Genomic DNA, 25,692 nt, shown 5'->3' on the forward strand with positions numbered 1-25,692 from the left:
GATGTAGCAGCATCATCACTGAACTTAATATTAAAGATCCATTGTGAAGTAGATACATGACTTAAACCTGTATGAATGTTGTCTATACCTAATACTGTAAAATATAAAAACTGAAGGACAGATGTTACAGCTGTATGTGTTTCCTGTACTGTGTCCCTGTTGTTCTCTTGTCCCTCCTCTAGCTCCAGCCACCCCCACCCTCACCCCCACACAAGTGACAACCACTGAACATTTGCACATTGCTCATTTGCACAAAAATGTCTTTTTTTACCTGTACTTAAAATACTATTTTGCTGTTTACTGTTTTACCGTCTTAACCGTACTTACCTACCTCAATTGCTGCTAGTCCCAATTATGTTCTTTTTTTTCACACCCAACTCTTACTGTATATATCTTATTTATTCAATTATTCCACTTTACATATGCACAGACTCTGCACTTTTATTGCTATTTTGCACTCTGGTTAGATGCTAAACTGCATTTCGTTGTCTCAGTACCTGTACTCTGTACAATGACAATAAAGTTGAATCTAATCTAATCTAATCTAATTTTAACACTGTGTGTATTGTGTCGTTTGATGATAATAAATCCCATGGTTCTGCTGTTTTAAAGGCAAAAACTAAAACAATAGTAGATACTAAAAAAATACTATGCAATGAGTTAAATAATCCAATAAAAAATGTTTGATTATGACCGACACTGGGTTAACAACTCGACTGCACCAGCACGTTTTCTTCTCTGCTAGTTTTGAGAGACACTTCTATCTTGTGGTCAGAGATGGATCTGTCGGTTTTCAGGAGCTGCAGGTTTGTCTCTCTCTCCGTCATCCTTCTCCTGGAGCGAACCAGCAAAGTTAGAATGATCTCTCTATCATCTCATGTCTTCAGCTACTAGACACACAAACTGGGTATTTTGAAGTTGAAATGTTTTGGTTGTGTGTGTTTAGTGTGAAGCACAATCACACACACCGCACATCATGCAGCACTTTTCAGACATTTACAAAATATTTGTTAATTTAAAAATGCTCCTAATTTAGTTTGATTTTAATATAAATATTAAGCGTGGATCCATTTTGCTCTTAAAACAGTTGAGTAATGTTTGTGGCAGTTCACCTGTTTTTATTACTGCAGCATGATTGGTTGTTTTGGAGTTAACTTGTTGTGGTTTGGTTAGGGCGCCAACTGCTGGACAACAGGGAGGAGTGGCTCAGCCGGTGATCGGACAGCTGTGCAGGATCAGGTGATCAGGGAATCACTACGAGTCTGCTGGTGACCTGGTTCTGCTCTCTCTTGTAAGGCTGGCGTCCTGAGACCGGAGCAGCGAGCAGACGTGTGTGGATGTGTGTGTGTGTGTAGAGAGACCCGTGGATATATATATATATATATATGTATGTGTGTGTGTGTGGTTGCCAGGAGAGGTGACCAGAATAAAGACCTTGAAAACGCCATTCTCTCCTCCCGTACTTTCCCGGAGTGGGCCGAGTAATCTCACACTTGTCAAGAGGCTGACACAAGTTTTTTCCCCTTTTCTTCAAATGACCACACTTGCTGGACCAGATAAAAATGTAAGTCAATGTGTATTTTGATGCATATCCAGGAGCAGGTTTTGAGTTTCTAAGGAAGTTTTTCAGGTAAAATACTTGGAGGATGTGTTTTTTTTTGGTCTGTATTTGATAAAACTGCATTTTACGGACACAATAGGAAGCAAGAAGGATTTTATAATCATCAAACTGAAGATATCAACAAACACATCAGGACAACATCAGCGACACAGACAAACATGTACAATCACTGCTGTTATGAAATGACAAAATAACTTGAGGTTATAAATCATATGAACTTGCATAATTGTTTTTATCACTTCAAAATAAACCTAATCCCCCAACGCACAACATCTCTTCAGATGCAACTTGAATTCCATTATAGAAAAAGAAAACAAACATTATTTACAATGGAGTTCCCAACAATGATGAACCTCAAGAACACATGTGATGTTATTTAAGGATTTATAGCACAAATAAATATGTTTAAAGATGCAAACTGCAGCACATTGTGTTGAAAAAAGAAAAAAAAATCCGACACAAAACAGAAGTCGTACTCAATGGTAACCCCGTCATGAGGGCAACAATGAACCAATCAGTGATCAATGTTTAGTCCATAGCGACGTCAGTCTCGGCTCCCTTTTTAAGAATGTGATGAGTGAGTTTAGCAGAGTAAAGGTTTACTCACATGTTTATGAAACGAAACACACACTCTACTGGCAGAAATATTGAACATGCAAATCACTGATATCCAAGTTAAATCAAATAGCCTGTTAAAAAAAAAAAAAAGGTCAAACAATAATGGATACCATCCTGTTAATCTCAGGGGAAAACAATGAGATTCTATCTGCAGTGATTGTCTCCAACACAAGCCCTGAGAAAAAAAAAGAAGGCGGCCGTCAATCTGAAACTTATAGAAACCGTAATGCTGAGACACAAGAGCAAGTTATCAAATAAAACCTCAAATCACAACCGTAAAAAATAAAGTTCAAGGCACATCAACAGTCTAGAGTACAAAAAATAAAAACTTGAAATGGCAGAGCTCAAGCTTGTAATTGTACACAACACTTGTGTTAACTACCATGATGAAGCACTAGAAACTTTCAAAAGAAAAGGCACCTGTGTGCTGTTTTCAAGAAAGGCCGTTCATGACCTTTGTGACAGAAACAGCAAAAACTATTTAATTCAAAGATCAAAACACTGAATTTGACATTTTTATGGAGTCGTCACCTCTTGACACTGTTCCTGCAAACACACTCTGAACATATCTGGACAAGCTCACATAAAACAAATCACTAATTATGAGTTATCTATACATTCGCCAAGGAGTTTTATGTTTTCACTGCTGCCCACTTGTCTGTTGGTTGGATTGACAGCGAGTTTACGTAGAAACTACAGAACGCCTTTCCACAAAACTTGGTATAAGGATGTGAAATGGGTCAATAAAGTACCGTTTAAAGTTTGACGTAGATCAGGACAAAGGGGCACATCCAGGAATTTAATTTACACTTTTTTAAACATTTGTGAAATAAGGCGTTTTGATTTCAGAGGAAATGCTTCATGGGTCTTGATTTCGAGGACAGATACCTTGGCAGCCATTCTAATTAATGTGTATTTAGCTTTCAAAGATCACTTCAACAATGGCTTGTTATAGGTAGATAAAGAAAATTGGGTTTTAGAAACACTTTTCTGTTTTGAAAGAAAATGACCAAAATATAACGTATTCACAAAAGCCTCAGGATGCTTTTTTGAAATTGTCTCCACCCTGAAATGATCATTCACTTAATTACATCTGATGAAGGATGTAAAGCCAGTTTCTGAAAAGAACAAAAAACATAACATCATTTGAATCCGTCTCAGTGTTGTTAAGGCATTGATGTATGATGTGTCATTAAGGCGTGAGTCTATATCTGATTATCCCTTAAAACCACACAAAAAACATCAAATAAAAACCCACTCACACATCCATCCTCAGCACCAAATACTGAATCAGTGTGAGATACATGGCTCACATTGTTGTGTGTTTTACATATGAAAGAAATATTAAAGGTGCCGTAGTGTATCAGGTGGTAACAACCAAGCGTGGCAGCCTGTGCAGGCAGACAAACTGTTTGTTGTTGAGGATTTAGTCTTTCAGAAACACATAGTCAAGGTGTATGTATGTTTGTGTCTGTTAGTTTCAGCCAGGTAAAAAAATGACCTAAGAATATAGTGGATCACATCAGCTGGTGTCCTCGTCCGTCGTCATCTTGCAGGATTAGGATCAGACTTCTTCAAAGTAGGCCATCTGAGACATGTACGCAGAGTTTCTCTGTAAAACAACAAACAAATAAGTCTCAGAACGTGACGTCTGAATTCACCTTCAACTTTTTAAAGCTCTTCAACCTTTTACTATCCAAGTTATTTAAGTTTTCTGATCTTATACATACGTTGCTGTGAGGTATGTAGACAGGCTCCTGAACGTATCCCCTCGCCTCACTCTGGAGGCTGTAGAGTCCGGCCTGCTGCTGCTGCTCCTCCAGCTTCAGAGACTCAATCTCTGTCTTTAGCTCCTTCAGCTGATCCTGCAGGTGTTTACTCTTCTCCATATACTCCAGCCTGTATTAATGCCAGATATTTCAATGATAAGGAGGCGCAGCTAAAACTCTATTTCCAAAATTGTTGCTGCGGGGGATTTAAACTCCAGCTCACCTCTCTCTCTCAATCTCCATGGACAGACGTTTCATGTCAGAGTCCTTGAAGTCGAGACGTGTGGATGCTGACTCATAGGCAAAGTCGGCTGCTTCGGGAGGGGCAGGCGGAGCAGAGTACGCTGCTATGAGCTGGAGGAAAGTCAAGCATGTGCATCAAGTCATGAAGGTAAAGTTTAACACATTACTATCTGTTGACACACAAATATAACCTCATGCACAGTAACAGGTCATGTGTCTTAGTTATGTGTCTTCCTTTTGACAACTCTTAACTTCACTCTCAAACTCCATAAATCCCCAGTGACCTTTGTGAATCAAATAAACCATCTTTAATTGGCTGTATTTGCATTTCAGACATAAACGGTGATGTCTGAACAAGCTGCGTTATCCACAAAGAGAAATAACAAAAGGTCAACAAAGAGTCCACCAACTGTGTCCTCCATCACCGTACAGGGTAAGTTGTTTTGGTGATGTCCAACAGCTTCTGCTTGGCTCTCCGCTCAGCGTCCTTCGCCTCCGTCAGGTCCTGTTTCAGATGATCTGCCTCCTTCAACCTGGAAACAGAGGTTTAGTTAGTTCAAGGTTTTTGAAACACAGTAAGACTTGTATTAACCAACAGTAAATACTTTTGACTTTTAATTGGACAACTCGATTTTAAATTTACACTACACCTGCTGTAGGAACAATGTGACACAGGTGTCCTACTTGTATTTGCAGAGCTTTTAATCAGAGGAGGAAAATGCCACATACTCCAGTAATAATAATATTCAGAAAAAACAAGGTGACCTGGGTAATCTGGGAATGTGTTTACATGCACTGTGTGTACTTGCTCCAAGTCAGTCATTAGTTTTCTCCCCTGCCACTGACTGTAGTAAAGATGAAAGACTCTGTCGTGACGTCCTTACTTTCCCTCGTGTTTATATTGCCCCTATTTTTCGATAATACGCATTTAGGCAAAAACTATTTATCTTAAACAGCATTTCATGTATTCACAGCAAAGTGAAGTAATGATAAACTGATTCCACACCTCCTCTCGGACTGCTCCACCAGTTTGACAGCCAGCTGCTCTGCCTCCCTCATCTTCTGCTCCATCAGTCTCTTCTCCTCCTTGGTCTTCATAGCGGTGACCTCTAACCTCTGTCTCTCCTGCTCAGCCTCTGCAGCCTTGTGGGACAAGAGCTTCGCCTCCTCTTCAGCAATCTGGGCCTTCTCTGCCAACAGGTCTGCGGTCTCCTCAGATCGCAGCTGGAGAAAACGAATTGTAACATTTAAAAGGACAAATAGAAATCAGGACTCAGCATGATGGAGGAAATTTATCAACAAACTCGATGGCTATTTCTGCCAAACAATAAACAACAGAAAAGAAACTCTTGCAAAAGCAAATTCATACAAAAGTCTGAAATATTAGACTATTATTTCATGTCCAGAATATATCTCTCACCAGTGCCTCATTGGCAAGTCGGGCTTCGTCTTGTAGCTGGAAAAGTCTTCGTTCCATCTCCTCTTTTGCACGTTCTGCTTCCTCCCTCATCTGTTTTTCCCGTGCCAGGATCTGACGCTCCATCTAGAAACCAAATTAAAGCCAATTAACCATGATCAAATCATTATAGGTGAACTTTCCTGCAGTTTGTGTATGCAAAGCCTATCCCATTCATTAGTGCGGTGGAGTTGAGAGCGTGCTGACCTTCTTTCGGGCCTTCTCCTCTTTAGCTTGAGCCTTCATCTGCTGCACTTCAATAGAGTCCACCTTCCTTCTCCTCATGAATAGATCATGGTTACCGATGCACAGCTGTAGGATCTAAACACAAAGCAGCAATGTGGTACTTCATAAAACGTTAATATAACTCTGTTTCATAATTGTTATACATGAATAAACAAGTCATCTAACCAGCTTGTTCACACGTAGTTGAGATGAGTAGAACTTGAAAACATCTTTTTTTTTGTCCAGGGGTTTGATTGTGAACTGAAACATGGGAGAGTTAAACATTTCAGTTATTCTGCATCACTGGAACAATTTGTGAGCATTGATTTGAAAGATTTGAAGCCTTTACAACAGAATAGTTAACTGGCCAGAGTGAAAGGTTGAAGGTTTCACAAACATCTATATTTGTCTGCAATTTAGTGATGAGTGCAAGAAAATAAATAGCACCGTCCATCTATGATAAAAAAAAAAGATCTATTCCAACATATTTCCTTAAAATGACATTTCCAGCAGCTTAATCTGCTGAAAATGTTGCAGCATCAGGAAGTATCATTTTTCTACTTCTTCCACAGTGAGAGGCAGAAAAAAAATGCAATTCTGTAAAATGTCTGTTTGACTTGCTTGCATTTACCTCCTTTTCACTGTAAGAGATGTTGCGGATGTCGCTCCAAGGAAAGGACCTGTTAGGAGTGAGTTTGCTGTTGGGGCTGTAGATGTGAAGACCCTGAGCATCCACTCCAAGTAACAGGTCTGTGTCCCTTTTATTTTGCTGTCAATGTAACATGAAAGTCATTTTGAAGATTCTATTTTTCATAACACATAATTTACCTCAAGGTACAGTAATTCACACTCACAGTGATGGCAAAGTAGCTGACACCATACATCTCAAGGTCCTGAGCAATCTTTAGGTATTCCATCTCTGCCTCATCCCTGTTTAGACAATTTAAAATTAAATAAGAGAAAACACATCAAACAATAATACATTCATCACACACTGACTTCATCTTTTGTAAATGTGTTAATGTGCCTCCTGGGTCATTCCTTACCTGGCGATGCCTCTGTGCTCCGCGTACCAAGCTGTGATCTTCTCCTCCCACATGTCAGCTGTCATTTGATATTGCATCAGAACCTGAGATACACACACATAAGATCAGCATAAAAAAAATCTTTAGATAATATACACAAGCAGATTAACACTGACTGACGACCCATTATGTTTTGTGGATGGTCAAACGTGCACATAGTAACGTAAACTTACCATTTTTGGCAGAAGCTCATCATGTGCCAGGAAGCCTGGCTTGTGAAAGTTTGGGTCATAGTCACCGTACTGTGATTGAAAAAGAAATATGTTGCATATTTGCAATAATATAAGTATATACAAGTTAGAAATACTTTGGATAATTTAAGTACACAAGTCAGCGTAAAATACAACATCAGTCTGGTAAGTGTTTGAGATTTCAATGAAGAATTGTTACATAAATCAGTGCATCAGTGAAGATCTGTGACTTTCAGCTGGACTTATATTGACTAAATGTTTTGAGATGTGAGTAGAACAAGAATCTCTAAATGTGTAGCTAGAATTCAAATGACAATAATGAACCATTAACTTTCATTAACCTTGCACAGATCTATTACCTTGGCTTGGACAGCGTATGATGCCAGGAGTACCGATGCTTCAGGGGAACAGAATATCTCTTCATCTAGTATCTGTTTTTTCACCTAAAATATAATATGAACACACGTATGAATGTTGAACCAATTCAAATTATTTCATTTCATTTTCTAAAACATGAGCAAATACTAGCCCCATCTCAAGGAGAGTATGCACATATCATAAAGATTATTTTTAATTAAATGTTTAAATTACCTGTAAGAAGAAGAGGTGCTGAGTAATTTCCTGGACCAGTTCCTCTTCTACTTTTTCAGGGAAGAATTTGGCGAGGAAATTAAATGTTATGGGAGAGTCCTTGGGAACCTCCTGGTCCAAGACCTTGATGAACAAATAAACAAAATGGGAAAAAGTAGATCCAAAGTGCAGAAGAATATTTTTTATTAGGCTGAAGTCTCACAAAAACCAGAATTTCATGTCCTGATCAGTATCTGCAATTAAATATGAGCATCACGCAGAACAATTACTTGATTTACTGATAATTGATCCACAATTTTAAAAAATCTATTATACACTCAAGTCATTTATCCTGCAACATTAGCCCTCTGCAGCTGCTCAGCATTGTTAACCGATAAGCATTGAACATAACATTTAGAAGATGTCATCTTGTACTCTGGGAAAATGTTACAGGCATTTTATAGTCGAAAGGATTCATTATTGGATTAGAAATGAATCCATGGTTTTAACTGATTATGAAAAAAAACAGTTACAGTCCTAGAATCCCATTTTGGGTAACATACAAATAATCTGCATTCTGCTAAATATTTTCACCACGTGGGGTCTGAAATATCTTTCGTCATGACAGTTTGCCCTTCACGAGTTTGCTCGTCTACTCACCCGTTTGTCTGGTTTCAGCCAGGCGTATGTGTCCTTTACTGTGTACCTGAGACCAAAGAACCAGGTCTCCCTCAAACCAACAGTGCGACACACCAGGTCGAACAAGTCTTTACCTTTCCACTTCACCTGAAAAAAACAGAAAGCAGCAAAGAGACCAGTGAGTTGAAATGCTTACAGGAAACCTGTTGACCTACAAACTGTTCGGCGCCTGTATGATATATATGATATATATTAACGGCAGTTTTCTGCAACTAGAAATGTTGTGTCCACAAGACACAAAGCATCATTATCTGGGAAGCCTATGACGTCAACTGAACAATTTAATAGTGGAAAACCTGACAAATGCTTTACCAAGAAAGTTGCATAATGTGGTTCTGTTTATTTATTGGATTGCAGCATTCAATTATTATGTCTATGGGGAATCATGAACTCTTTTCTCCTTTTGTTAAGTGAGATCTATGCAAAACAGTTACAAAACAGATCCATAAGAAAGGCAAGTACCCACACCATGGCTTCCACACTCAATACCATCAGGGAGGTGTCTGATCTGATATAAACCCATTCTGCAGCAAGAAATAACAAACTGCCAGAATCAAAACAACTGTCTTCACAGAAAAGATGAGATGGAGTCCTGCAGCAGAAGTAGCGCCTGAATAGAGCCCTGAAGTCAACATCATCATGTCCCTCTGGAGCTTATTTCAGTTCACTGCACTTTCTATGAAGTTAAACAATAAATAAAAACTACACAAGAAACCTCACTCTAGTTTTAAAGCCTAAAACCTTTGCACTATGCTTTTTATATACTTTCATATGCAGGACATTCCAAACTTAATGTGGGTCAATAAATGGTTAATCTTAAAATACATGCATATGATATAGTTATACATTGATCTGGACATGGAAATGAGGCAGGCTGTCCACGAACCAGAGCGTGAGTGGTTCAAGCTGTGGCTCCACATGCTTAAGTGCCCTTGGGCAAGATACTGAACCCCAGCAGTGTGGGAATAATGTGTGATAACAAAAAAGTGCAGATTATAGTAGAGCTGTGTCAAAATGCACCTAAATATGCTTGTTTTTTTCCATCCAGATCCATAAATTATTCCTTGGGAAATGTGTCAAAAAAAACACATTTCTCAAATAGTTAAAAAATGTGATAAAAACTCCTGAATCTGCACCAAATTATTTCAGTTTCTTCCCACACTCATGCTGCATCTTTTCAACATGTTTGGTGACAAACCAACCAACCAACAAGCAGACAGATGGGTGAAAACTTCTTTGGCCGAGGTAAAACTATGAAAGCGCTCTCACTTCCGTTTTAGTAAAACCGTTGCACAGTGCTGTTTATATTATTGAATGTTTAGAACATTTCAGGACATTCAAACTCGCCTTTGTATCACATTGTTATGTCTGGTGCTTGTGATTTAGTTTTGTTTTGCCTCTATATTCATTTATTGCAGCTGTTTTTCTTCACTTTGTGAAAGGTGCTCCATTTACTCACTTACATACAAAAACAAGCCTTCAATATGTGGTTATTTATTGATCTGGACATGGAACTGATGAACCTCACTCTTCCACACACAGGCAGGTGATCATTTCAGGCCAAGGTGTGGAATAAATAAATACCTCACAGCTGAACTCCATCTCAGCGTCCATGGTGATAACTTTGACTTTGAAAGTCTTGGGCTGTTTCTTCTTTAAACCCAGGATGGACATTTTGAGGGTGCAGCTGTCAAAACAAACCTGTGGAGAAGTGACAACAAAATACTTTTCACAATGAAAACACAACATTCAACGAAAACGGAGGTGGAGGCTCCTGATGAATCACATGTTATTTACAGTTTTCAAACTTCAGGAGGCTCAAGCTCCTGTCCTGCAGTGAGATGTCAGTGGATGGTGGAGATCAGGCATCACGAATTCAAACAGATGTATACATTCTTTGTTTAACCCAACGTGTGTTTTAATTCAAATAAAAACCACATGAGGCCATTTACCAGGGAGTAAAGTGAGAAACTTCTGCCGCCCAACAAGGCTCAGATGAGGCTGGGCTTCTTTTTGTTGTCGGGGGGTAGAGCGATGCTAAGCTAACGGGTGTTAGCTTCGCGGCTATGCTACGAAAACGCACCAAAACAAGTTGTAGAAAGAGCGTAACTTCGGATTCTCCATGATGGAACCCACCGAGCGAACTGACTCCGTGCGTGTAAACTTTTCTTTACACACAGACGGAGATAACTTCACCAGCGCTATCAGCAGCTAAGTGTTTTAGCCTGTTAGCTCCGCAGGACTTTCCAGGAGACTTTTTTTTGTTGTGACTCTACAGGTGGGAACTGGAACTGCAGCCTGGGACGCGGCCGCTGCGCATGTGCGTGAATTGTGGACGCCAGGCTCAACTTCAAGAAATATTTGTCTTTAAAGAGTTTTAAACTAAAAAGAAAGTGTGATGGCCGCGAAAGCAGCTGCAGGAGTTCATATGTCCGACAGACGCGCAGTTTGTTACGAAAGAAAGAAGAAGAAGCGGATCAGGTGTCGTTTGCCTGAAAGTCCGTGACGAGGGAATAGTGCAGCTTGAACCCACGTAGTGCTGCTGCAGTTTCCTGGTTTCAGAGTCTGCAGGAATTTCTTTTTCGTGTTTTTTTCCCGATGCATAGAATTGTGCATCGACTTCGTGTCCTCTTGTGTTGACATCCCCAGAAGAAAGAAGCAGCTCGGCTCCTGAAGGTGACACACATCATTACTTACCTCACGCACCACACTTTCTGTCGTCTCATGTGCAGCTGCTTGTTGATTTCAAAACCATATATCAGCTCAGGCAAGGTCAGATCAAACCGCATGTGCTTTTCACAGGGTTTATGCTCTGATTGAATTCTGGAATAATTCAAATAAATCCATGGTTTTCAACTACATGTGTATCTTTTCCTCCTTTGTTCCCCTACCAATGTGTTAGTTGTGTGTTTGACTGCTAAGATAAGTTAAGGTAATCCTTAAATATTAAGTCACTTCCTACAGAGGCAAAGTTGTCCCTGGGCCTGTGACATGACATGACATCACAAAACAAATCACTGGTCGTTGTAAAAAAATATCTGTTTGTTAGAAGGAGACAAATGAAGCAAAGTGAGCCTTGAACCTTAAACTCTTTAATGAATATATCTGATTCTGATACCTGTTGTTAAACTGCTATGTAACTTGAATATTTTGACAATGGCTCTTTGTTTCAAACTTTAAACAGTTTCACACGATGTCGGTTGGCAGCAACACATTCGAAGATGTGAAAGCAGTGGTCTCATCAGCTCATAACAACACTACATATAGACAGATGGTCGACTTTTACAGCTCCTGGGCAGAGAACTATGATCAGGTGAGATAAGATAATATTTTATATGCACAAAAGTTTGTCAATGGTTGAAAACAAGGCTAAGAGAAAAAACTGCTGTCCAAAATATATCAAGGTTTCAAAGGTTTTATTGTCATCTGCACAACAGATACAGCGTACATGTTGGCAATGAAAATCTTAAATCCCAGGCACCTCAAGCAACTCAACATGCAAGTGTCATAAAATAAGATAAGAGTAACTAAAAATACAATAACATACACTAGTGCAAATGAAACAATAAGTACAAATGTCAGTACTAGTGCAAAAAAATTAAGTAAGCATTATAAGGTGCAAAAAAATAAAATAAAACATAATAAAATAATAAATATATGTACATCATTATGTGGCATTATGTATATCTGATAGTAGTAAATGATATCTGTGCATGTGTATTTTTCTCTTGTGCACTCAAAGCCTCTGTTCTTAATTCAAAGTTATTTTTTTATAGGATGTGGCTATTCTTGAATACCGTGCACCAACTCTCGCAGCAAACTGCATCTCCAACCATTTCAGCGGTGACCGGGAAAAAGCAGTCTTGTTGGATGTGGCTTGTGGGACAGGACTACTGGCCAAACAGGTAAACTCACAAGACTGAGAACAAACTAGTCTTGACACAGAAATACATTCTATGGTATTTGCCAAAGGACTTTTCCAAAGAACGTCTAGAAATTCAATACATTCAATTGACCTGTGTGACTAACAACCAGTCTCTGTTGTACAGATGAAGAGACATGGATTTGGACGATTTGTGGGTCTTGATGCATGCGAGCCGATGCTGGAGATTGCCAGAGAGACTGGGTTGTACCAGGAGCTGAAGCAGTCGATGCTGGGCGAGGAGCCCCTGCCTGACCAGTGGGGTAATTTAATGGTGCATTAATGGTTCATTGACCACTGTTTTATCCAGTATTTGTGGTGCTGCCGTTCATAGCACTTCTAAAACAATGTTACAAAGTGCTTGACAAATACACGCAAGTAAAAATACTGGAAAATTAACAAAAAGTCAGTTATAATGGAAAATAAACTCTAAATGTGTGACAGGAATTTAAGCATGGCCTCCCAATACAATAATAAAAACTATAATTAGGTAAAATAGGGGAAATGCACTACAAGTTGTGGTTGTTTTGTTGTTGTCTGATCGACTTCAGTTGTTTTTGGGGAAAAAAACAAGACTTTAGCATTATCAGTAGTTAAAGACATATTTATCTCATAATGAACTCTTCTTCTGCTTCCCTCCTTCTCGTCCAGCGGATTCATTTGATGTGGTTCTGATCTCTGGAGCGCTGTGTGGTGGTCACGCCCCAGTGGCTGTGGTCAGAGATCTCTGCAGAGTCACTAAACCAGGTGAGATTTTTGTTTTTGTTGTGTCGGTATCTCCTCACTGCTCAGCAGGTTGAGTTTTAATCCTTCAACAGCAACGCCACACTGTCGCCTGTATCCACTAGGTGGCTACGTTTGCATGACGACCAGGACTAACATTGGCAATCTGGAATACAAAGGCGCCCTGGACCATGAGCTGAAGCAGATGGAAGAAGAGGGACTGTGGATTTGTGTGGATGTGACTGAGGTGGAAGAATGGGAGAGAGCCGTGTCAGAGAAGGAGGATGGCTACATATCTGGTGTTGTTTACCTCTATAAGAAAATCTAAGACAGTGCCCAGGAAACATGGCTTCTTAACAGCCAAGGACAAAATAAAATTACTATTCAAATAAATTGATATGAATATCACATAAAAGTCTCGCGATATTTTTAATCTGAAAATGTGAAACTGCTTTCATGGATAATATACATTTAAGATGAATTCATGATTATTTAAATGACTTTTTTAACACATTTTTCATCAGGATTTTCCATAATGTAGCACATTGCTGCATCACCAGCACAGACTCTCCATGAGAGACGTGGACAGGACACTAAAGATCTTGTTGCTGTTCTGGTTCAGAATCTTACTGAGCCAGGTGATTCAGAAATGACCTCCCTATATCAGAAACGTTATTAAGATTGTCCATCTCGTGTAATATACCAGTGAGCTCTATTAACTAGCTCTTTAACTGAGGCACAGTATCTGACTTCAGCTTTAAAATGACTTCCTTTGTCTCATTACCATAGTAGTGCTTTGCACGTAGACACTGCTGGTTGGTAAGAAAGAGAACACCCAGATAATGTAATCTACAAACGTGCAGCCATACATCTCAGAGAACGAGCATGGTGCACCAGAAATGAGCCTCCTGCAGATTTGTTTCAGTTTCATGTTTAACAATATTCATGTTACCCGAATGAGCTTGTTGCAGTGAAAACTGGTGTGTGAAAAATGAGTTTGTTGTGCTGCTCGTGAGCCATTTCCACAAAGACAGTATCTTGTAGATATGCAGAGAAGTCATACTAATGGAAATAAATTGCTTGGACATCTGTAATAAATGAAAATGTAATTAATGTCGACCCTCTGTCTTTAATGTTGTAATATCTGCAGCGCATTAATCAAACAAACAGGTTGGTTAATGATTGTGAAATAGGAATCACGCAAAGAGATTCAAGAAAGCAAGTGTAACTGTAAAATCATTGTCAGCACATTTTTAGTGGCAGCCGCTTTTGTCATTTTCAGGTTTTTTTTGGTTTTAAGACATGATAAAATATTTTGATGTAAATTTGCAGCAGCTCATAAACAGAAAAAAGGTGAAATAAACATCCATAACCTTTATAAATAAAACTAAAATGGGACTCAATAGAGTGTATACCTTCGCCAAAGAAGGCCCAATAGTCCCCTTATGAAACCACATTTATACGAGATTCAGATGTTTAATTTTGATCAGCTGCAAATGACACTCATAAATATCAGTCTCTTAAATGAGTCTGATTTTCATCAAGACCCATGAATTATTCTCGGAGAAAACGACGAAAATGTTGAAAAAATGCCCAATCTTGCAATGTTGAATGAAAATTTAAAACATTCCTGCATTTGTTCCCTGATACACTAAAATTGAATGTCTTCTTCTTGGGGTCGTGTCGCACCTCTCCACACAAAATGTCACAGAACAAGGTTGACTAGTTTTTGCTTAATCCTGCTAACAAACAATCAAACAAACAAACACAGATGTAAACGTTACCGAGTCAAAGTTCCACCTTGTGTTGATTCCCATCAGGCCTCACGCTCTTTCTCACACCTCAAATCCCTCTGACTCCTCCATCTCCTGTTCTGACACCTTAAACTATCCAGATCTTTTATCATCGAGGAGTTTTGATGGGTCTTTGAAATGTTTTTGGGTGAACTTCACTTCCCTCAGACAACCATGGACGGTTTCCAGCTCTGAATGGAAGGGCCCTCTTTATCTTTATCTGCCCAGGCTTACCTCACATTTTGGGAGATCCTCGCTGTTTATACAGGGTTAGAAACCCAATTCTCTTTTTTTGGCGTTTAATATTTAATATTTAATATTGTTTTCTGTAAAAGCTAAATGAATCATAAGGTTTTAAGATGTTTTAATTACTCCTACAACCGAAATTTACTCTTTTCTTCTGCCCCTTTAGCCCAAGATTGCTTGTCTCAGATTTAGTTTTTTTCTTTCTTGATGTTTTAAAAAAGGTTAAACGAAACCATTTAGAGGAAATGGCTCATATTTCTTTAATGTCATATATATAATATTTCTCTGGGAGATAAAGAAATGCCAGTCGTGAGCAGCCACTGTTCTTCAGTTTCATCAGATACTCAGCTGACGTCTTCTCTATGCTTGTCAGTAAAACAGTAAAAGAAGTGGTTGTATCAGTTCACAGTGCGGCTACAGTTGGTGATAAAACGTCTTTCTGTGACACCTAGGCAGGGAATGATCATTCCGAGACTCCCCGATCGTATTGAAATAAAAATTCCTCCATGCATCTTGTGAAACATGACCAGATTTAATCATTTGCATCTCAGGTCAAGTCAGGAGACTGTTTTATGAACCACTGTGCTCTGTTACTCGTGCTCCCGATGTGGCTGCAATGTCAGGCAGCAAACAGCTACTCCTCACATTTCAGTGGTGTCGGTGAAGTAGCTGTGGTGCTGGATGTGGTTTGTGGTCCAGGGCTGGTGCCAAAGCAGGTAACATGACAGCTGGAGAGCAATTTGGTTGGTCATGTTGGTCATGCTCTATAAATTTCGTCATAATAAAATGACAAGAGGGCTTTCTATTCTATTCTGTCTATTCTGGACATAGTTGGATGGAGTGTACTGGTAGGTGTTAGATAACCAGTTTGACACAGTGTGTTTACTCAGCACAAGGGATAAAATATAGTAACATGTGCACAGCTGCACAGTGCAGGTGACAAGAGCTGCATTTCCACTGCAGGAACTGTCTCCAGGAACAAGGAACCTTTGCAGCAACGTTTCCACTGCAGGATTAAAATTAAGTTCTGAGGAAATCCTTTTACTCCTGCTCCGGGGGGTAGTACTTTGTTTTTATGATGTGCAGACGTGACCATAACAATCTGGAATAAAAAGCTGCCCCTGTGCATGAGCGTGAAGCAAATGGAGGACGAGGGGCTCTGGACTTGTGTGGGTGTCACTGAAGTGGAAAACTGGGCTATACTTTCCTTTTTGCTCACAGACTTTCAATTCCCTCCTTTCAGGTGTTCAACACACCCTTTTTGCTCTTTCAGTTTTGCATACTTTGTGATTCTGAGTAGGAACTCTTGAGGCTGTGCTTTGGCAGAAGAACTCTAATGACCCATCATCTGGGAAACGGGACAGTCTGTCCAATATTTCATGGCAACCCATCCAACAGCTGCTGTGATATTTCAGTTTGTGCCAAAGACTTTACTCTTGATGTGACGCTACTGATTTACAGTTTAAACTCCTCAATTATGTTGTTCATGTCATCAATTTAAATTTAACCACAGTGCAACATACATATTTGTTATCCCAGTGATAGCAGGTTGTCCATCTAGATCCATCTTATAAAAGGAAATTAAAGCGAAGACACGGTAATGATAATAAAAATTGAAAACACAATGGTTATGGTTTATAATTTCTGCGCTGTATTGCTACAAAATGAATTCGTTAACAAAATGATCTGAACTGAGATGTAACTAATTGCACTAACACCAGTGATAGAGTGTAATTAGGTATTTTTGCCCCCAAAGCTGAATAATTAAGTCACAGCTTTAATTCAGTCAACACAGAGGAGGTTCCCCGGCCACTGCTTCATCTTCACACAAGGCTGCTGTGCCCCACTGTCGGTAGTCCAACCCCAAAAAGCCCACGTATGGCTGCTGCAACATGGCACTCTCCACACCCTGAATAATTGATTCAGCCTCTGGTCAAAATGTAGTCTGCTATGGTCCCTCCGTCCAAGGGCAGTGGGCCTTTGTGAGGAGTAAAAGGCCTTTGTGCAGACACCACCCCAGGTAGAAGCACAGGAGGCATTTCAGTTTGGGAGCAGACTTAAGGTTCTGGGTGAACTTGACTCTCCACCTGCCCCTGTTCATACAGCTACCTGTAAAAAGTTTGGTCCTCAGAGCACGATCTCTGTACCCTTCTTAATGGTTTCCAGCCTGGATTAATGCCAGTTACAATGGACGAGACCATATTATTGATCTTGGTCAGTCATTGAGAAACTATTTATCTCTGCATTGCAACATTCTCTCTCTTAAACTGACACATAAAAACACATTTCATGCTTTTTTTTAGTTTAAAAATATCTGCTTATCTCAACTGTACAGCACCGTTCCAAGGGACTTTGGGGGCCTCAGGCACAAGGGGCCTGCAGGGGACACATCAAACCAAACTGAGTACACCAAGAGATCGACTTCTCTTTGATTTGTTGGAGCAGGATTGTTGAATCAGCTTTCCCACCACTCCTGGACTGTAGGGATGTATTTTACAGACATGATTTCATTCTGTTTGGGCCTCAGCCCTGAAGTTTATCACTGCTGATGGTTACTATATTCAACACTGTATCCTGGATGATGAGGTTGGTTGGTCTGTTCTTAGAGACACAATGAGCATTGGTTTCTATCTAATTACAAAGCCCTGAAAATTACCATCATACATCACATCTATGTTGCATTGGAACCCACGGTCCATTTTCAACTCGCTGCAGTGATTGGCTGATTAGTCTTCTAGAGCCTGGACTGTTTTTAATATGAATGCAGCAGGCTAATGGAAGCTCTAAACAGTAACACATTAGCAGAAACAAAGCCAAGACTAGCAATGGTGCGGTAAATATAAATAGAAAGAAATGCACAGGACAGAGGCAGAGGGAGCAGAATAACCTAATCCATTTACAGAATCACTTAAAGGGCCTTTCTCCCGCATAAACTGTCTTAGTGGCGAAGATTGAGCCGCTCAGCTGAGATTATTATTACTTTCTAAGAAGGAAAGAAGGGTGAGGGAGATAAGTAAAATGGGAGAGGGCTTCCCTTACGGGGACTCATCACAGCGTGATGTCCAGCAGCCACAGGAGTATCAGAATTAGGAGAGTATTATTCAGCAAATTCATTTTCGCCAGGAGATAAGTTTGCTACCTGTTTAAATCGGGAAACTGTGAGACGGTTACACCCATCTGTTTCCGCTGTGATCTGTCCCCATGGCATCTGGCACACAGATTAGTGTAATATAGACGGGGCAGGGGTACATTTAGAAATTGTGAATTGCATCCGAGCCCGCGCTGACTGGAGAAGGGGGGCCACAAAGACATGAAATCACCTCCTACACCCAGAGAAAGAGAGAATAGGCTTTTGAAAGGGGTTCTGCTGTGAATGCATTTAAATGACTGAAATAATTGGATGCTGAAGGCCTCATCTCAGCAAAAAGCAAGAATGCAAACTCAATTGTGTGCGAGGCCTGTGGAGGAGGTAAAGTGGGGTGTCAGGGGTTGTCATCCACTAAAATAAGGTGTTTCAATATCTTTGCATTTACACTACACCAGACCAGGGCTTTTTTTCCCTCCAGAATTGTGTCTTGGGAAGAAGCCAAGTATCAGGTACCAGGGGATCAACACAATGTATTGCTTCTTCAGAGATATTTATCCTTTCATGACGATTCTGCTCCACTGCAGATGAAAGCGAGCTGCTTCCCTGCTTGGTATCATACTGGTGAACTTGGAATGAATGAATGCCTGAGAGAGAAACTGAGGCAGAGCTGAATGTAATCCTGTGATCTACTCTTACAGCAATTGGGCGATGCTTTAAAGAACAATAGGACAGGGCCTTGGAAGACTTATCCTCATTCATGCTCAGCCAGTTAACGTTGTTTGACCAATATTTCTCCCAAATGTCTCATACGTAATCTCTGACTTATATTTTGTGTTTGCCTTGGGGTTATTTCTAGTTCAAATAATTCGAGACCCAAAATCCCCCAAAACTGTAAATGTATAACTTCACTTTATCTTGTTTATCTCCTAAATAAGGTGGAATAAAAAGATAATTTTACATCTTCTTCCACAATAATGATCACATTAGTGTTGACTTATGACTGGCTCATATTATATACATACTCACAAATCATGTTTAGCTCTGGGTAAATAGGTCAGTTTAATAGGGATCCCCACATTTTGAAAAAATACATTTTCAAGAGTCAAGTAGGCATAGAGACTTGGAATAGAGAGAATGTTTCCTCTTTCAGTCCCACTTCTCACCCTGACTGTCTGTTTTTGTTCTATGTAACTTCAGTACTTTCTGTCTCTAATATTCAGCAGGAAACTTTTAAGATATGAAGAATTCTAAACAGAGTTTGGTGGATTTGTTGCAGCTGCAGCTATTCTAGTTCAGGAAGCCGGGGCTCATGGGTAATATCCACGATCCATATTGTGTTGTGTTGTGTTTCGGTTCAGTGAGTGGGAATACACAATCAGAGCAAAATTCTTCACAAAATCACTGGGGCATGGAGCCCAACAAAATGAATCAGGCATATGTGGCTGCAGAGAGCGCTGTTGTTGTTACATATTGTTGCTCTAAGTAAGTTTGGAGCTAGAGCTGGTTAATGTCCCATTAACACATCAAAGGCTCACGGGCTTGTGCTATTTTACACATTTTGAATCCAAACACAAGCAGCAGTGCAATCGTCCTGGAACTGCAGTTTGTGCAATCGCTCAGCAAAGTATTGATTTCTGTACCTCACTGGGAAAACTCCAGGAAGTTTGCTGTTTTGTTTTGTTATTTTAGTTTGTGTTCAGGGAAAATTAAGACAAAACTGTAGGTTAGAGGGCAGTGAACCTTCCCTCCATTCTTTACTTGTAAGCAGCACTCCACACTTACTACATGAACTTCTCATCTATGTGTGGGACAGAAAGTCCATCCATCATCTATATACCGCTTATCATTTGAAGCATGCAGGGGGACTGCAGCCAATCCCAGCTGACATTTGGCGAGATGAGGAGTACAACCTGGTCAGGTCACCAGCTAATCTCAAGGCCAACAACAACAATCCAGATTCACATTCACACCAATTAACCTAAGATGTCTGCCTTTGGACTGTGGGAGAAAGCTGGAGTACCTGGAAAAAACATGAACACTCCACACAGAAAGACCCAGATTTGCAGGATTCACTGTACCACCGTGTCGCCCGGAATAATTGTATATTTTTTTAAATAGCTATTCCTTTATACCTCTTTACTTCTTCATAATGCATGATGTAACCTATACACCATCCAGAGAATGCACCACAAGTTCCTCATTACTGAAATTCTTTCTATCATTCTTGTTTTGCAGCATTCGAACTGACACATGCTGGAAGGCCAGTTCTCAGCAGGTGTAAACTGTAGGAGCAGCTGTTTCCGATGTGTTGGTGTTCTCAGAATGATCTGTCAGTTCACGATTAGCCTTTACATTCCTTTAAGTTATCAAACGCAGTTCAGAATTTCTAACTGCCAAACTACATCAAGAAGAACACTGCTCTCCTTGCTAAATGACATTTAATGTTTCATATTGAAGGTGATGGACCAAGTTTAAAATTCTCTCACATAATAGTTACCCTCAGACCAAACTATGTGTGCAGCCGTGCTCTCCTGCAGAACAACTTTGCTCAGTTTGATGGGATGATTTTGAGAATTGTTTTTTTCCTTTGTTGCTGACCCATCTGGGATTAGCTACAGCTCAGCTCCTTGACCTTCATAGGAAAAGCGATAATGGATGAACGGATGGATGTTGATTTGTCAGTCAATGCTCATCAGATCAATCAATGACTGATCAGCCACTGAGCCGAGGATGGTTGCCAATTGAGATGTGTATACCCATGCACTCCAAGCAGATTAATTTCACAATAGGGAATATACACACAAACCTGTATATATCTTTGATTTATATGTATATCCATTAGTCTACCTGCCAAGGTCAGGGCCTCTCTAATCTGTTAGCATCTGGCAACAGTTCTCTCCATGGAAGAACTGACAGATGCAGACTGACCTATTTTTATTTATTTTAAAAGTATGTGTGGCTGTGTGTTTGTGTTTTATCCATATCCGTCTGTCCTTGTCGAGAGAGATCTATTTATGGGTATTTCTTGTGTTGTAAACACAGTGCTGCCTCAGAAGGGACAAACCAGCCAGCAAAATGAAATGTTCATCTTTCATTGTTTATTCTTTTATTTGACTTGATGCAGTGAGAATAACCGGGAGAAGAGATTCTTTAATTTTTTAATCAAATGGGTCGTTACAGAAGCTTTTTGGTGCAACTCGCAAAGAAAGTGGATTCTGTTGCCCGAGTAACTTTGACAATGAGATGCAAATCCATGCAGCACTGGGGAGGGAAAAGGGCTGAGAGCAGGGCTACTACGCACACACACACACACACACACATAAGCCTGCATGCACAAATGCACACATTCACACATTAAAGCCCAACTTTCTGCTTCAAATGCTTTAAACGTGCCTATGCTCCGAGACAATGTGTTGTAAAAATGCCTTTCTTTGTGATCAGTCACCATCGGTGTCGGCTGCAGCTCTGGAGTCGTCTGGACAACCCCCTGCACAAATTGAATCAAGCCAATCAGCCTCTCAAAATCCAATCATTCAGCAATACAGGTATTCTGTGTGGGCTTTATTCGGTTACAGAAGATTTGTCTTCCAAAGACTTTTTTATCCATTTAAAGTCTTGAAATATATCACAACCAAAAGTTTTGTTTGACTCAGTGGAATTGAAGTAAATAGGATTTAGTTTGCAATTATTTTATTTTCACAATCAATTGTAAATATGGGGACAATTTCATGCTGATGAGGAGAATTCAAGTGACAGTCACAGCTGCTGTGGTGAGCTGTCCATTAATCTGTGATGTCAGTGAGTGTAGGAATGTTATGTCACTTTGGTACTGCTCCTTCTGATGTGTAAAACTGAGATCAGACGACACCAGTATTTTTTGAGATGGTCAGAAAAAAAAGATGAGACCATCAAAGAGATTGATCCGTCCCGTGAGTTGGCACCAGAGATGTTTTTACATTGTATGTGTGATAGATTCTTTGCTACAGGTTCACAAATATGGAATAGAATAGGATTTTGTTTGTAGTTGCGCCCTCAACAGTGCGCTGTGCGTCTACGGGTCAACATCATGGAGAAAAAGCTGCTGTAAAAGTTGTTCTCATGTGTTAGACTTTCATCCAATGGCGCCACACTGGTCGTCCTTGTCAGTGTGGCAGATTTATAACAGCAGTTTCTGAGAATGGTCAGAGGAAAAATGCAAATTAATGCAAGTTTCCACCCACTGCTACATACAATTATGCAAATGTTTGGAGTTGAGAGCATTGAGATAAGCAGCTGGTGGCACTGATTCTGTCGTAAAAACATTGCAGAGGACAAAGAGGATGCTACAATTAAATCTCAAATGATGGAAAACAATGGAAACACACACACACACACACACACACACACACACACACACACACTTATGAGCTATGTCTGATCCTTGCATTAGTTTCCTGTCTTTTTGTACAAACACTCTAAGGCATCATATTTTTAGTGACATTTTTGACAATTTTCCTACATAAGCTCGTGATCACAGTCACTGTCACCACTCAATGACTAGAGTGCGGAGGTTGCACTGTGTTTTGTTTTGCTCCGCAGATCTGGTGAAGGTGACGGCTATGTCAAACAAGATATTGATCCAACTTGTGTGTGTGAGTGTGTTTGTGTGTGTTTGTTAACTTATGTGTGGGCACTCTTGTTGTTACATTCACCCCCAACATCGATTTCTCAAACAGCTTTGTAGCATCTGTGAACTGCAGATGATTCTTTGATAGTAGGTTCCTCAGGGCATGTTCGGAATTAACCAACTTCACTTAACTTGGTAAATATTTGTTTTCTTCCTCTCTCTCTCTCTCTCTCTCTTCGGGTGTGATCTATTTAACAAATATCAGCAGATCGATTCTCATCTGTATGGACAGACCCTGAGTGTGAAGGTTGAGTCCTCCTGTCTTTTCTGTAATGCAGCATCAGCCTGAGGTGACAGTGTTGATTTGGCAATGGAGCAACAGGACAGGATACTGTCACACCAGATGGAGGAATCTCAACCTCAGTGCATCACATGTTTGCTGATACCATTTTATTGCCTCTTATGTTTTGAATATCATTTGCTGTTGATCAAAATATGAATATTTGTTATCGTGTGATTGTCCAATTGAAAGTGGCCTGGCTAGCTCAGTCGGTAGAGCATGAGACTCTTAATCTCAGGGTCGTGGGTTCGAGCCCCACGTTGGGCGCTCAATCTTTTAAGTGAAGCGATCTATCTTGATGACAAAGCAACATCAAGAGATACAAAATGCATCAGATTGGATTTCTTCCCAGATCAAGGTATGGATGTGCTTACTCACATGGAGCAAGTTTGTGCCTCTTGGATTTAGTCCACTCATTTGTCTTAATGTTGTCAAAACAGAGATAACAACAGTACTCTTCCTCTAAACCAGACATCTCCTGAGATATGAATTGTCTCTTCTCTCTTGCCTTTCAATATGGCAATATATATATATACTGATCTAAAAGATGATCTGCGTCACCTAATCAATGTATGGATATATGTCAAGGGAAGAAGGCCCACAATGAAATGTGCCATCACAACGGATATATGGACTAAGACTTATTACAAAACATAATTCATAAAAGACATAGAATCAATGGAACTCTAATCTGTGGGTGTGAATATATGGAATTAATGTTTTCCAGGTCATTGGTTCGGTTTAACAGCTCATATCTGTTGTGATTCACTACCACTGCTCTCATCAGCAGCTCTGGAAACTCACAGCAGACAAAGGCAGCCATTGGCAGGTGAAGAGAGAGCCATATAGCTTTACAAGACGATAAGCTATTGTTGAGTCCATGGCCAAAAACAGTTGTTATTCTTTAACCTGTTAAATGGTTTACAAATGATAATGTTCACAAACTTTGATCCAATTACATTCAAGAGCGACTCCATTAGCTCCACCTTTGCTACCAGGGAGTCAGAATTTCAGTTGTTTAGCCAGAAAACCTGATTTAGCAGAAGCAAAGCCAATTTGAAAGAGATGAGTCAGCAGAGGTAATAGCAGAGAGATATATGTTTGCACAGGGTGCAGATCTGTTCTCAGAGGCTGATGAGTTTGTTTGATCTTTCCACGGTTTTTGAAAATATCAAATGTTTGGTGTATTTTTGATGTTAAAGGATTCAATATAGACTTATTTTTATTTGTATAGAATGATAAAATTGTCCTTAAAGTTGTAGATTTTAATGGATGCAACTCTGTGTGTGTGTGTGTGTGTGTGTGAGTGTGAGTGTGTGTTTGTTTTGGCTCAACCTCCAAAATCCTCAGGCGGTTCATTTCATCATCTGAGATTTGGCAGTGTCTTCTTGTTTTTGTATGTATATTTAGATACTTGAATGCATGTGTGTGTGTGTGTCTTAAATGGGGTTTTAAGTCTAACTATGCTAATACGCCCCCCCCCCCCCCCCCCTCTCTCTATCTCTCTCTCTCACACACACACACACACACAAACTCCAGCAGTTTCCCTTGCTCCTCTGTTGTGGCCTACTTCCTTCCTGATCACATGACCAGCTGGCAGCAATGGTGATTAAGTGGAAGAACTGCAGGTCCAACCATGCTGGAGGGCACAACAGGTCCCAAGATGCCGAGGGGCATCTCTCTTTTTTCCTTATCCCCTTGAGAATCCTCCTGTCAGTAATTAGCAGACACCACCTCTGGCGAGTGTGTGTGTAAGGGTGAGTTTGTAAAGGTGTGTGTGTGTGTGTGTGTGTCTGTGCCTGTGTGAGCTTGTAGATTATTGTTTTGTGTCAAAGAGAGCATTCTGACAAGCTGTTCACTGGTTTCAGTCTAAACCTCCAGTTGTTGCTTATTTGTCTGTTAAATACTTTGAATCTGCAAACACGACGTCAACACACTGTCAAGTCAAATCCCTCATTAGAGACGTACCCCTGTTCTTTACTCACAGCATTCTGCAGATGCTCTTGCCCGATTTAAAAAAGAGTTTCGTGTCTTGCTAAAGGGCACTTTGACAGGACTCATGACTTCAGAGCAAGTTGGTTACTTGGTGCAGAGATTGAATTGGTGACATTTCAATTACACGATGATCTCTGCTGGTCCTTGGTCTCCTCACTGCAAATGCAACAATTTGACCAGACTCAACTGAGAAAGCAGCTGCGTGACCTTCCCAATATATTGTTGCGGCTGGAGAAATTGTTTACCTTACTTGTTATATGATGACCTCCACCACGGAGGTTAGATGTTCACCCTTTTCCATTAAATCTCAGCAAAACTTGGTGCAGGATTGGACATGGGCCAAGAAAGAAACCTTTACATTTAGGCCAGATCTGGTGCAGAATTTAAAGGGACTGTTGAGCCTTGGTGAAGGAACCCTAGTTAGTTAATGAACCACATTTAAATGCACTAGATTCAGTGCACACACTCATAAATATCAGTCCCCTAAAAATGTCTGATTTTT

At 40.1% G+C, this 25,692-nt stretch overlaps 2 protein-coding genes, 1 long non-coding RNA gene and 1 other non-coding gene across 5 annotated transcripts; 3 read left to right on the forward strand and 1 right to left on the reverse strand.

Moving 5' to 3' along the window:
* Window positions 1-1,697: 1,697 nt before the first annotated feature.
* On the reverse strand, window positions 1,698-11,424 carry nf2b (NF2, moesin-ezrin-radixin like (MERLIN) tumor suppressor b). Of its 2 annotated transcripts, none has more exons than XM_020097216.2 (17): window positions 11,175-11,424; window positions 10,062-10,178; window positions 8,439-8,564; window positions 7,800-7,922; window positions 7,568-7,651; window positions 7,191-7,259; window positions 6,979-7,061; window positions 6,787-6,862; window positions 6,564-6,701; window positions 6,119-6,193; window positions 5,915-6,028; window positions 5,672-5,794; window positions 5,258-5,475; window positions 4,682-4,784; window positions 4,232-4,362; window positions 3,970-4,138; window positions 1,698-3,851 (listed from the first exon to the last, which is right to left on the reverse strand). In XM_020097216.2, exons 2-17 carry the CDS (start codon window positions 10,149-10,151, stop codon window positions 3,804-3,806), a joined length of 1,770 nt encoding a protein of 589 aa, XP_019952775.1. In that variant the 5' UTR covers window positions 10,152-10,178; window positions 11,175-11,424; the 3' UTR covers window positions 1,698-3,803. The 2 variants fall into 2 exon arrangements, with proteins under 2 accessions (XP_019952775.1, XP_019952774.1); XM_020097215.2 differs by lacking the exon at window positions 11,175-11,424 and adding an exon at window positions 10,430-10,770.
* LOC109635818 (uncharacterized) lies at window positions 4,261-7,685 on the forward strand. Its single transcript, XR_002203161.2, has 4 exons — window positions 4,261-4,399; window positions 4,585-4,684; window positions 6,581-6,680; window positions 7,559-7,685. It is a non-coding gene; the product is annotated as an uncharacterized lncRNA (long non-coding RNA).
* On the forward strand, window positions 10,792-14,235 carry mettl27 (methyltransferase like 27). Its single transcript, XM_069539473.1, has 6 exons — window positions 10,792-11,153; window positions 11,662-11,790; window positions 12,254-12,382; window positions 12,527-12,662; window positions 13,051-13,146; window positions 13,248-14,235. The coding sequence occupies exons 2-6, from the start codon at window positions 11,671-11,673 to the stop codon at window positions 13,448-13,450; spliced, it is 684 nt and encodes a 227-aa protein (XP_069395574.1). The 5' UTR covers window positions 10,792-11,153; window positions 11,662-11,670; the 3' UTR covers window positions 13,451-14,235.
* Window positions 14,236-23,389: 9,154 nt separating this feature from the next.
* trnak-cuu (transfer RNA lysine (anticodon CUU)) lies at window positions 23,390-23,462 on the forward strand. The gene has a single exon. It is a non-coding gene; the product is annotated as a tRNA-Lys (tRNA).
* The last annotated feature ends 2,230 nt before the right edge of the window (window positions 23,463-25,692 follow it).

This window comes from Paralichthys olivaceus, chromosome 15 (assembly GCF_024713975.1).
Source record: "Paralichthys olivaceus isolate ysfri-2021 chromosome 15, ASM2471397v2, whole genome shotgun sequence".
Classification (NCBI taxonomy): Eukaryota; Metazoa; Chordata; class Actinopteri; order Pleuronectiformes; family Paralichthyidae; genus Paralichthys; species Paralichthys olivaceus.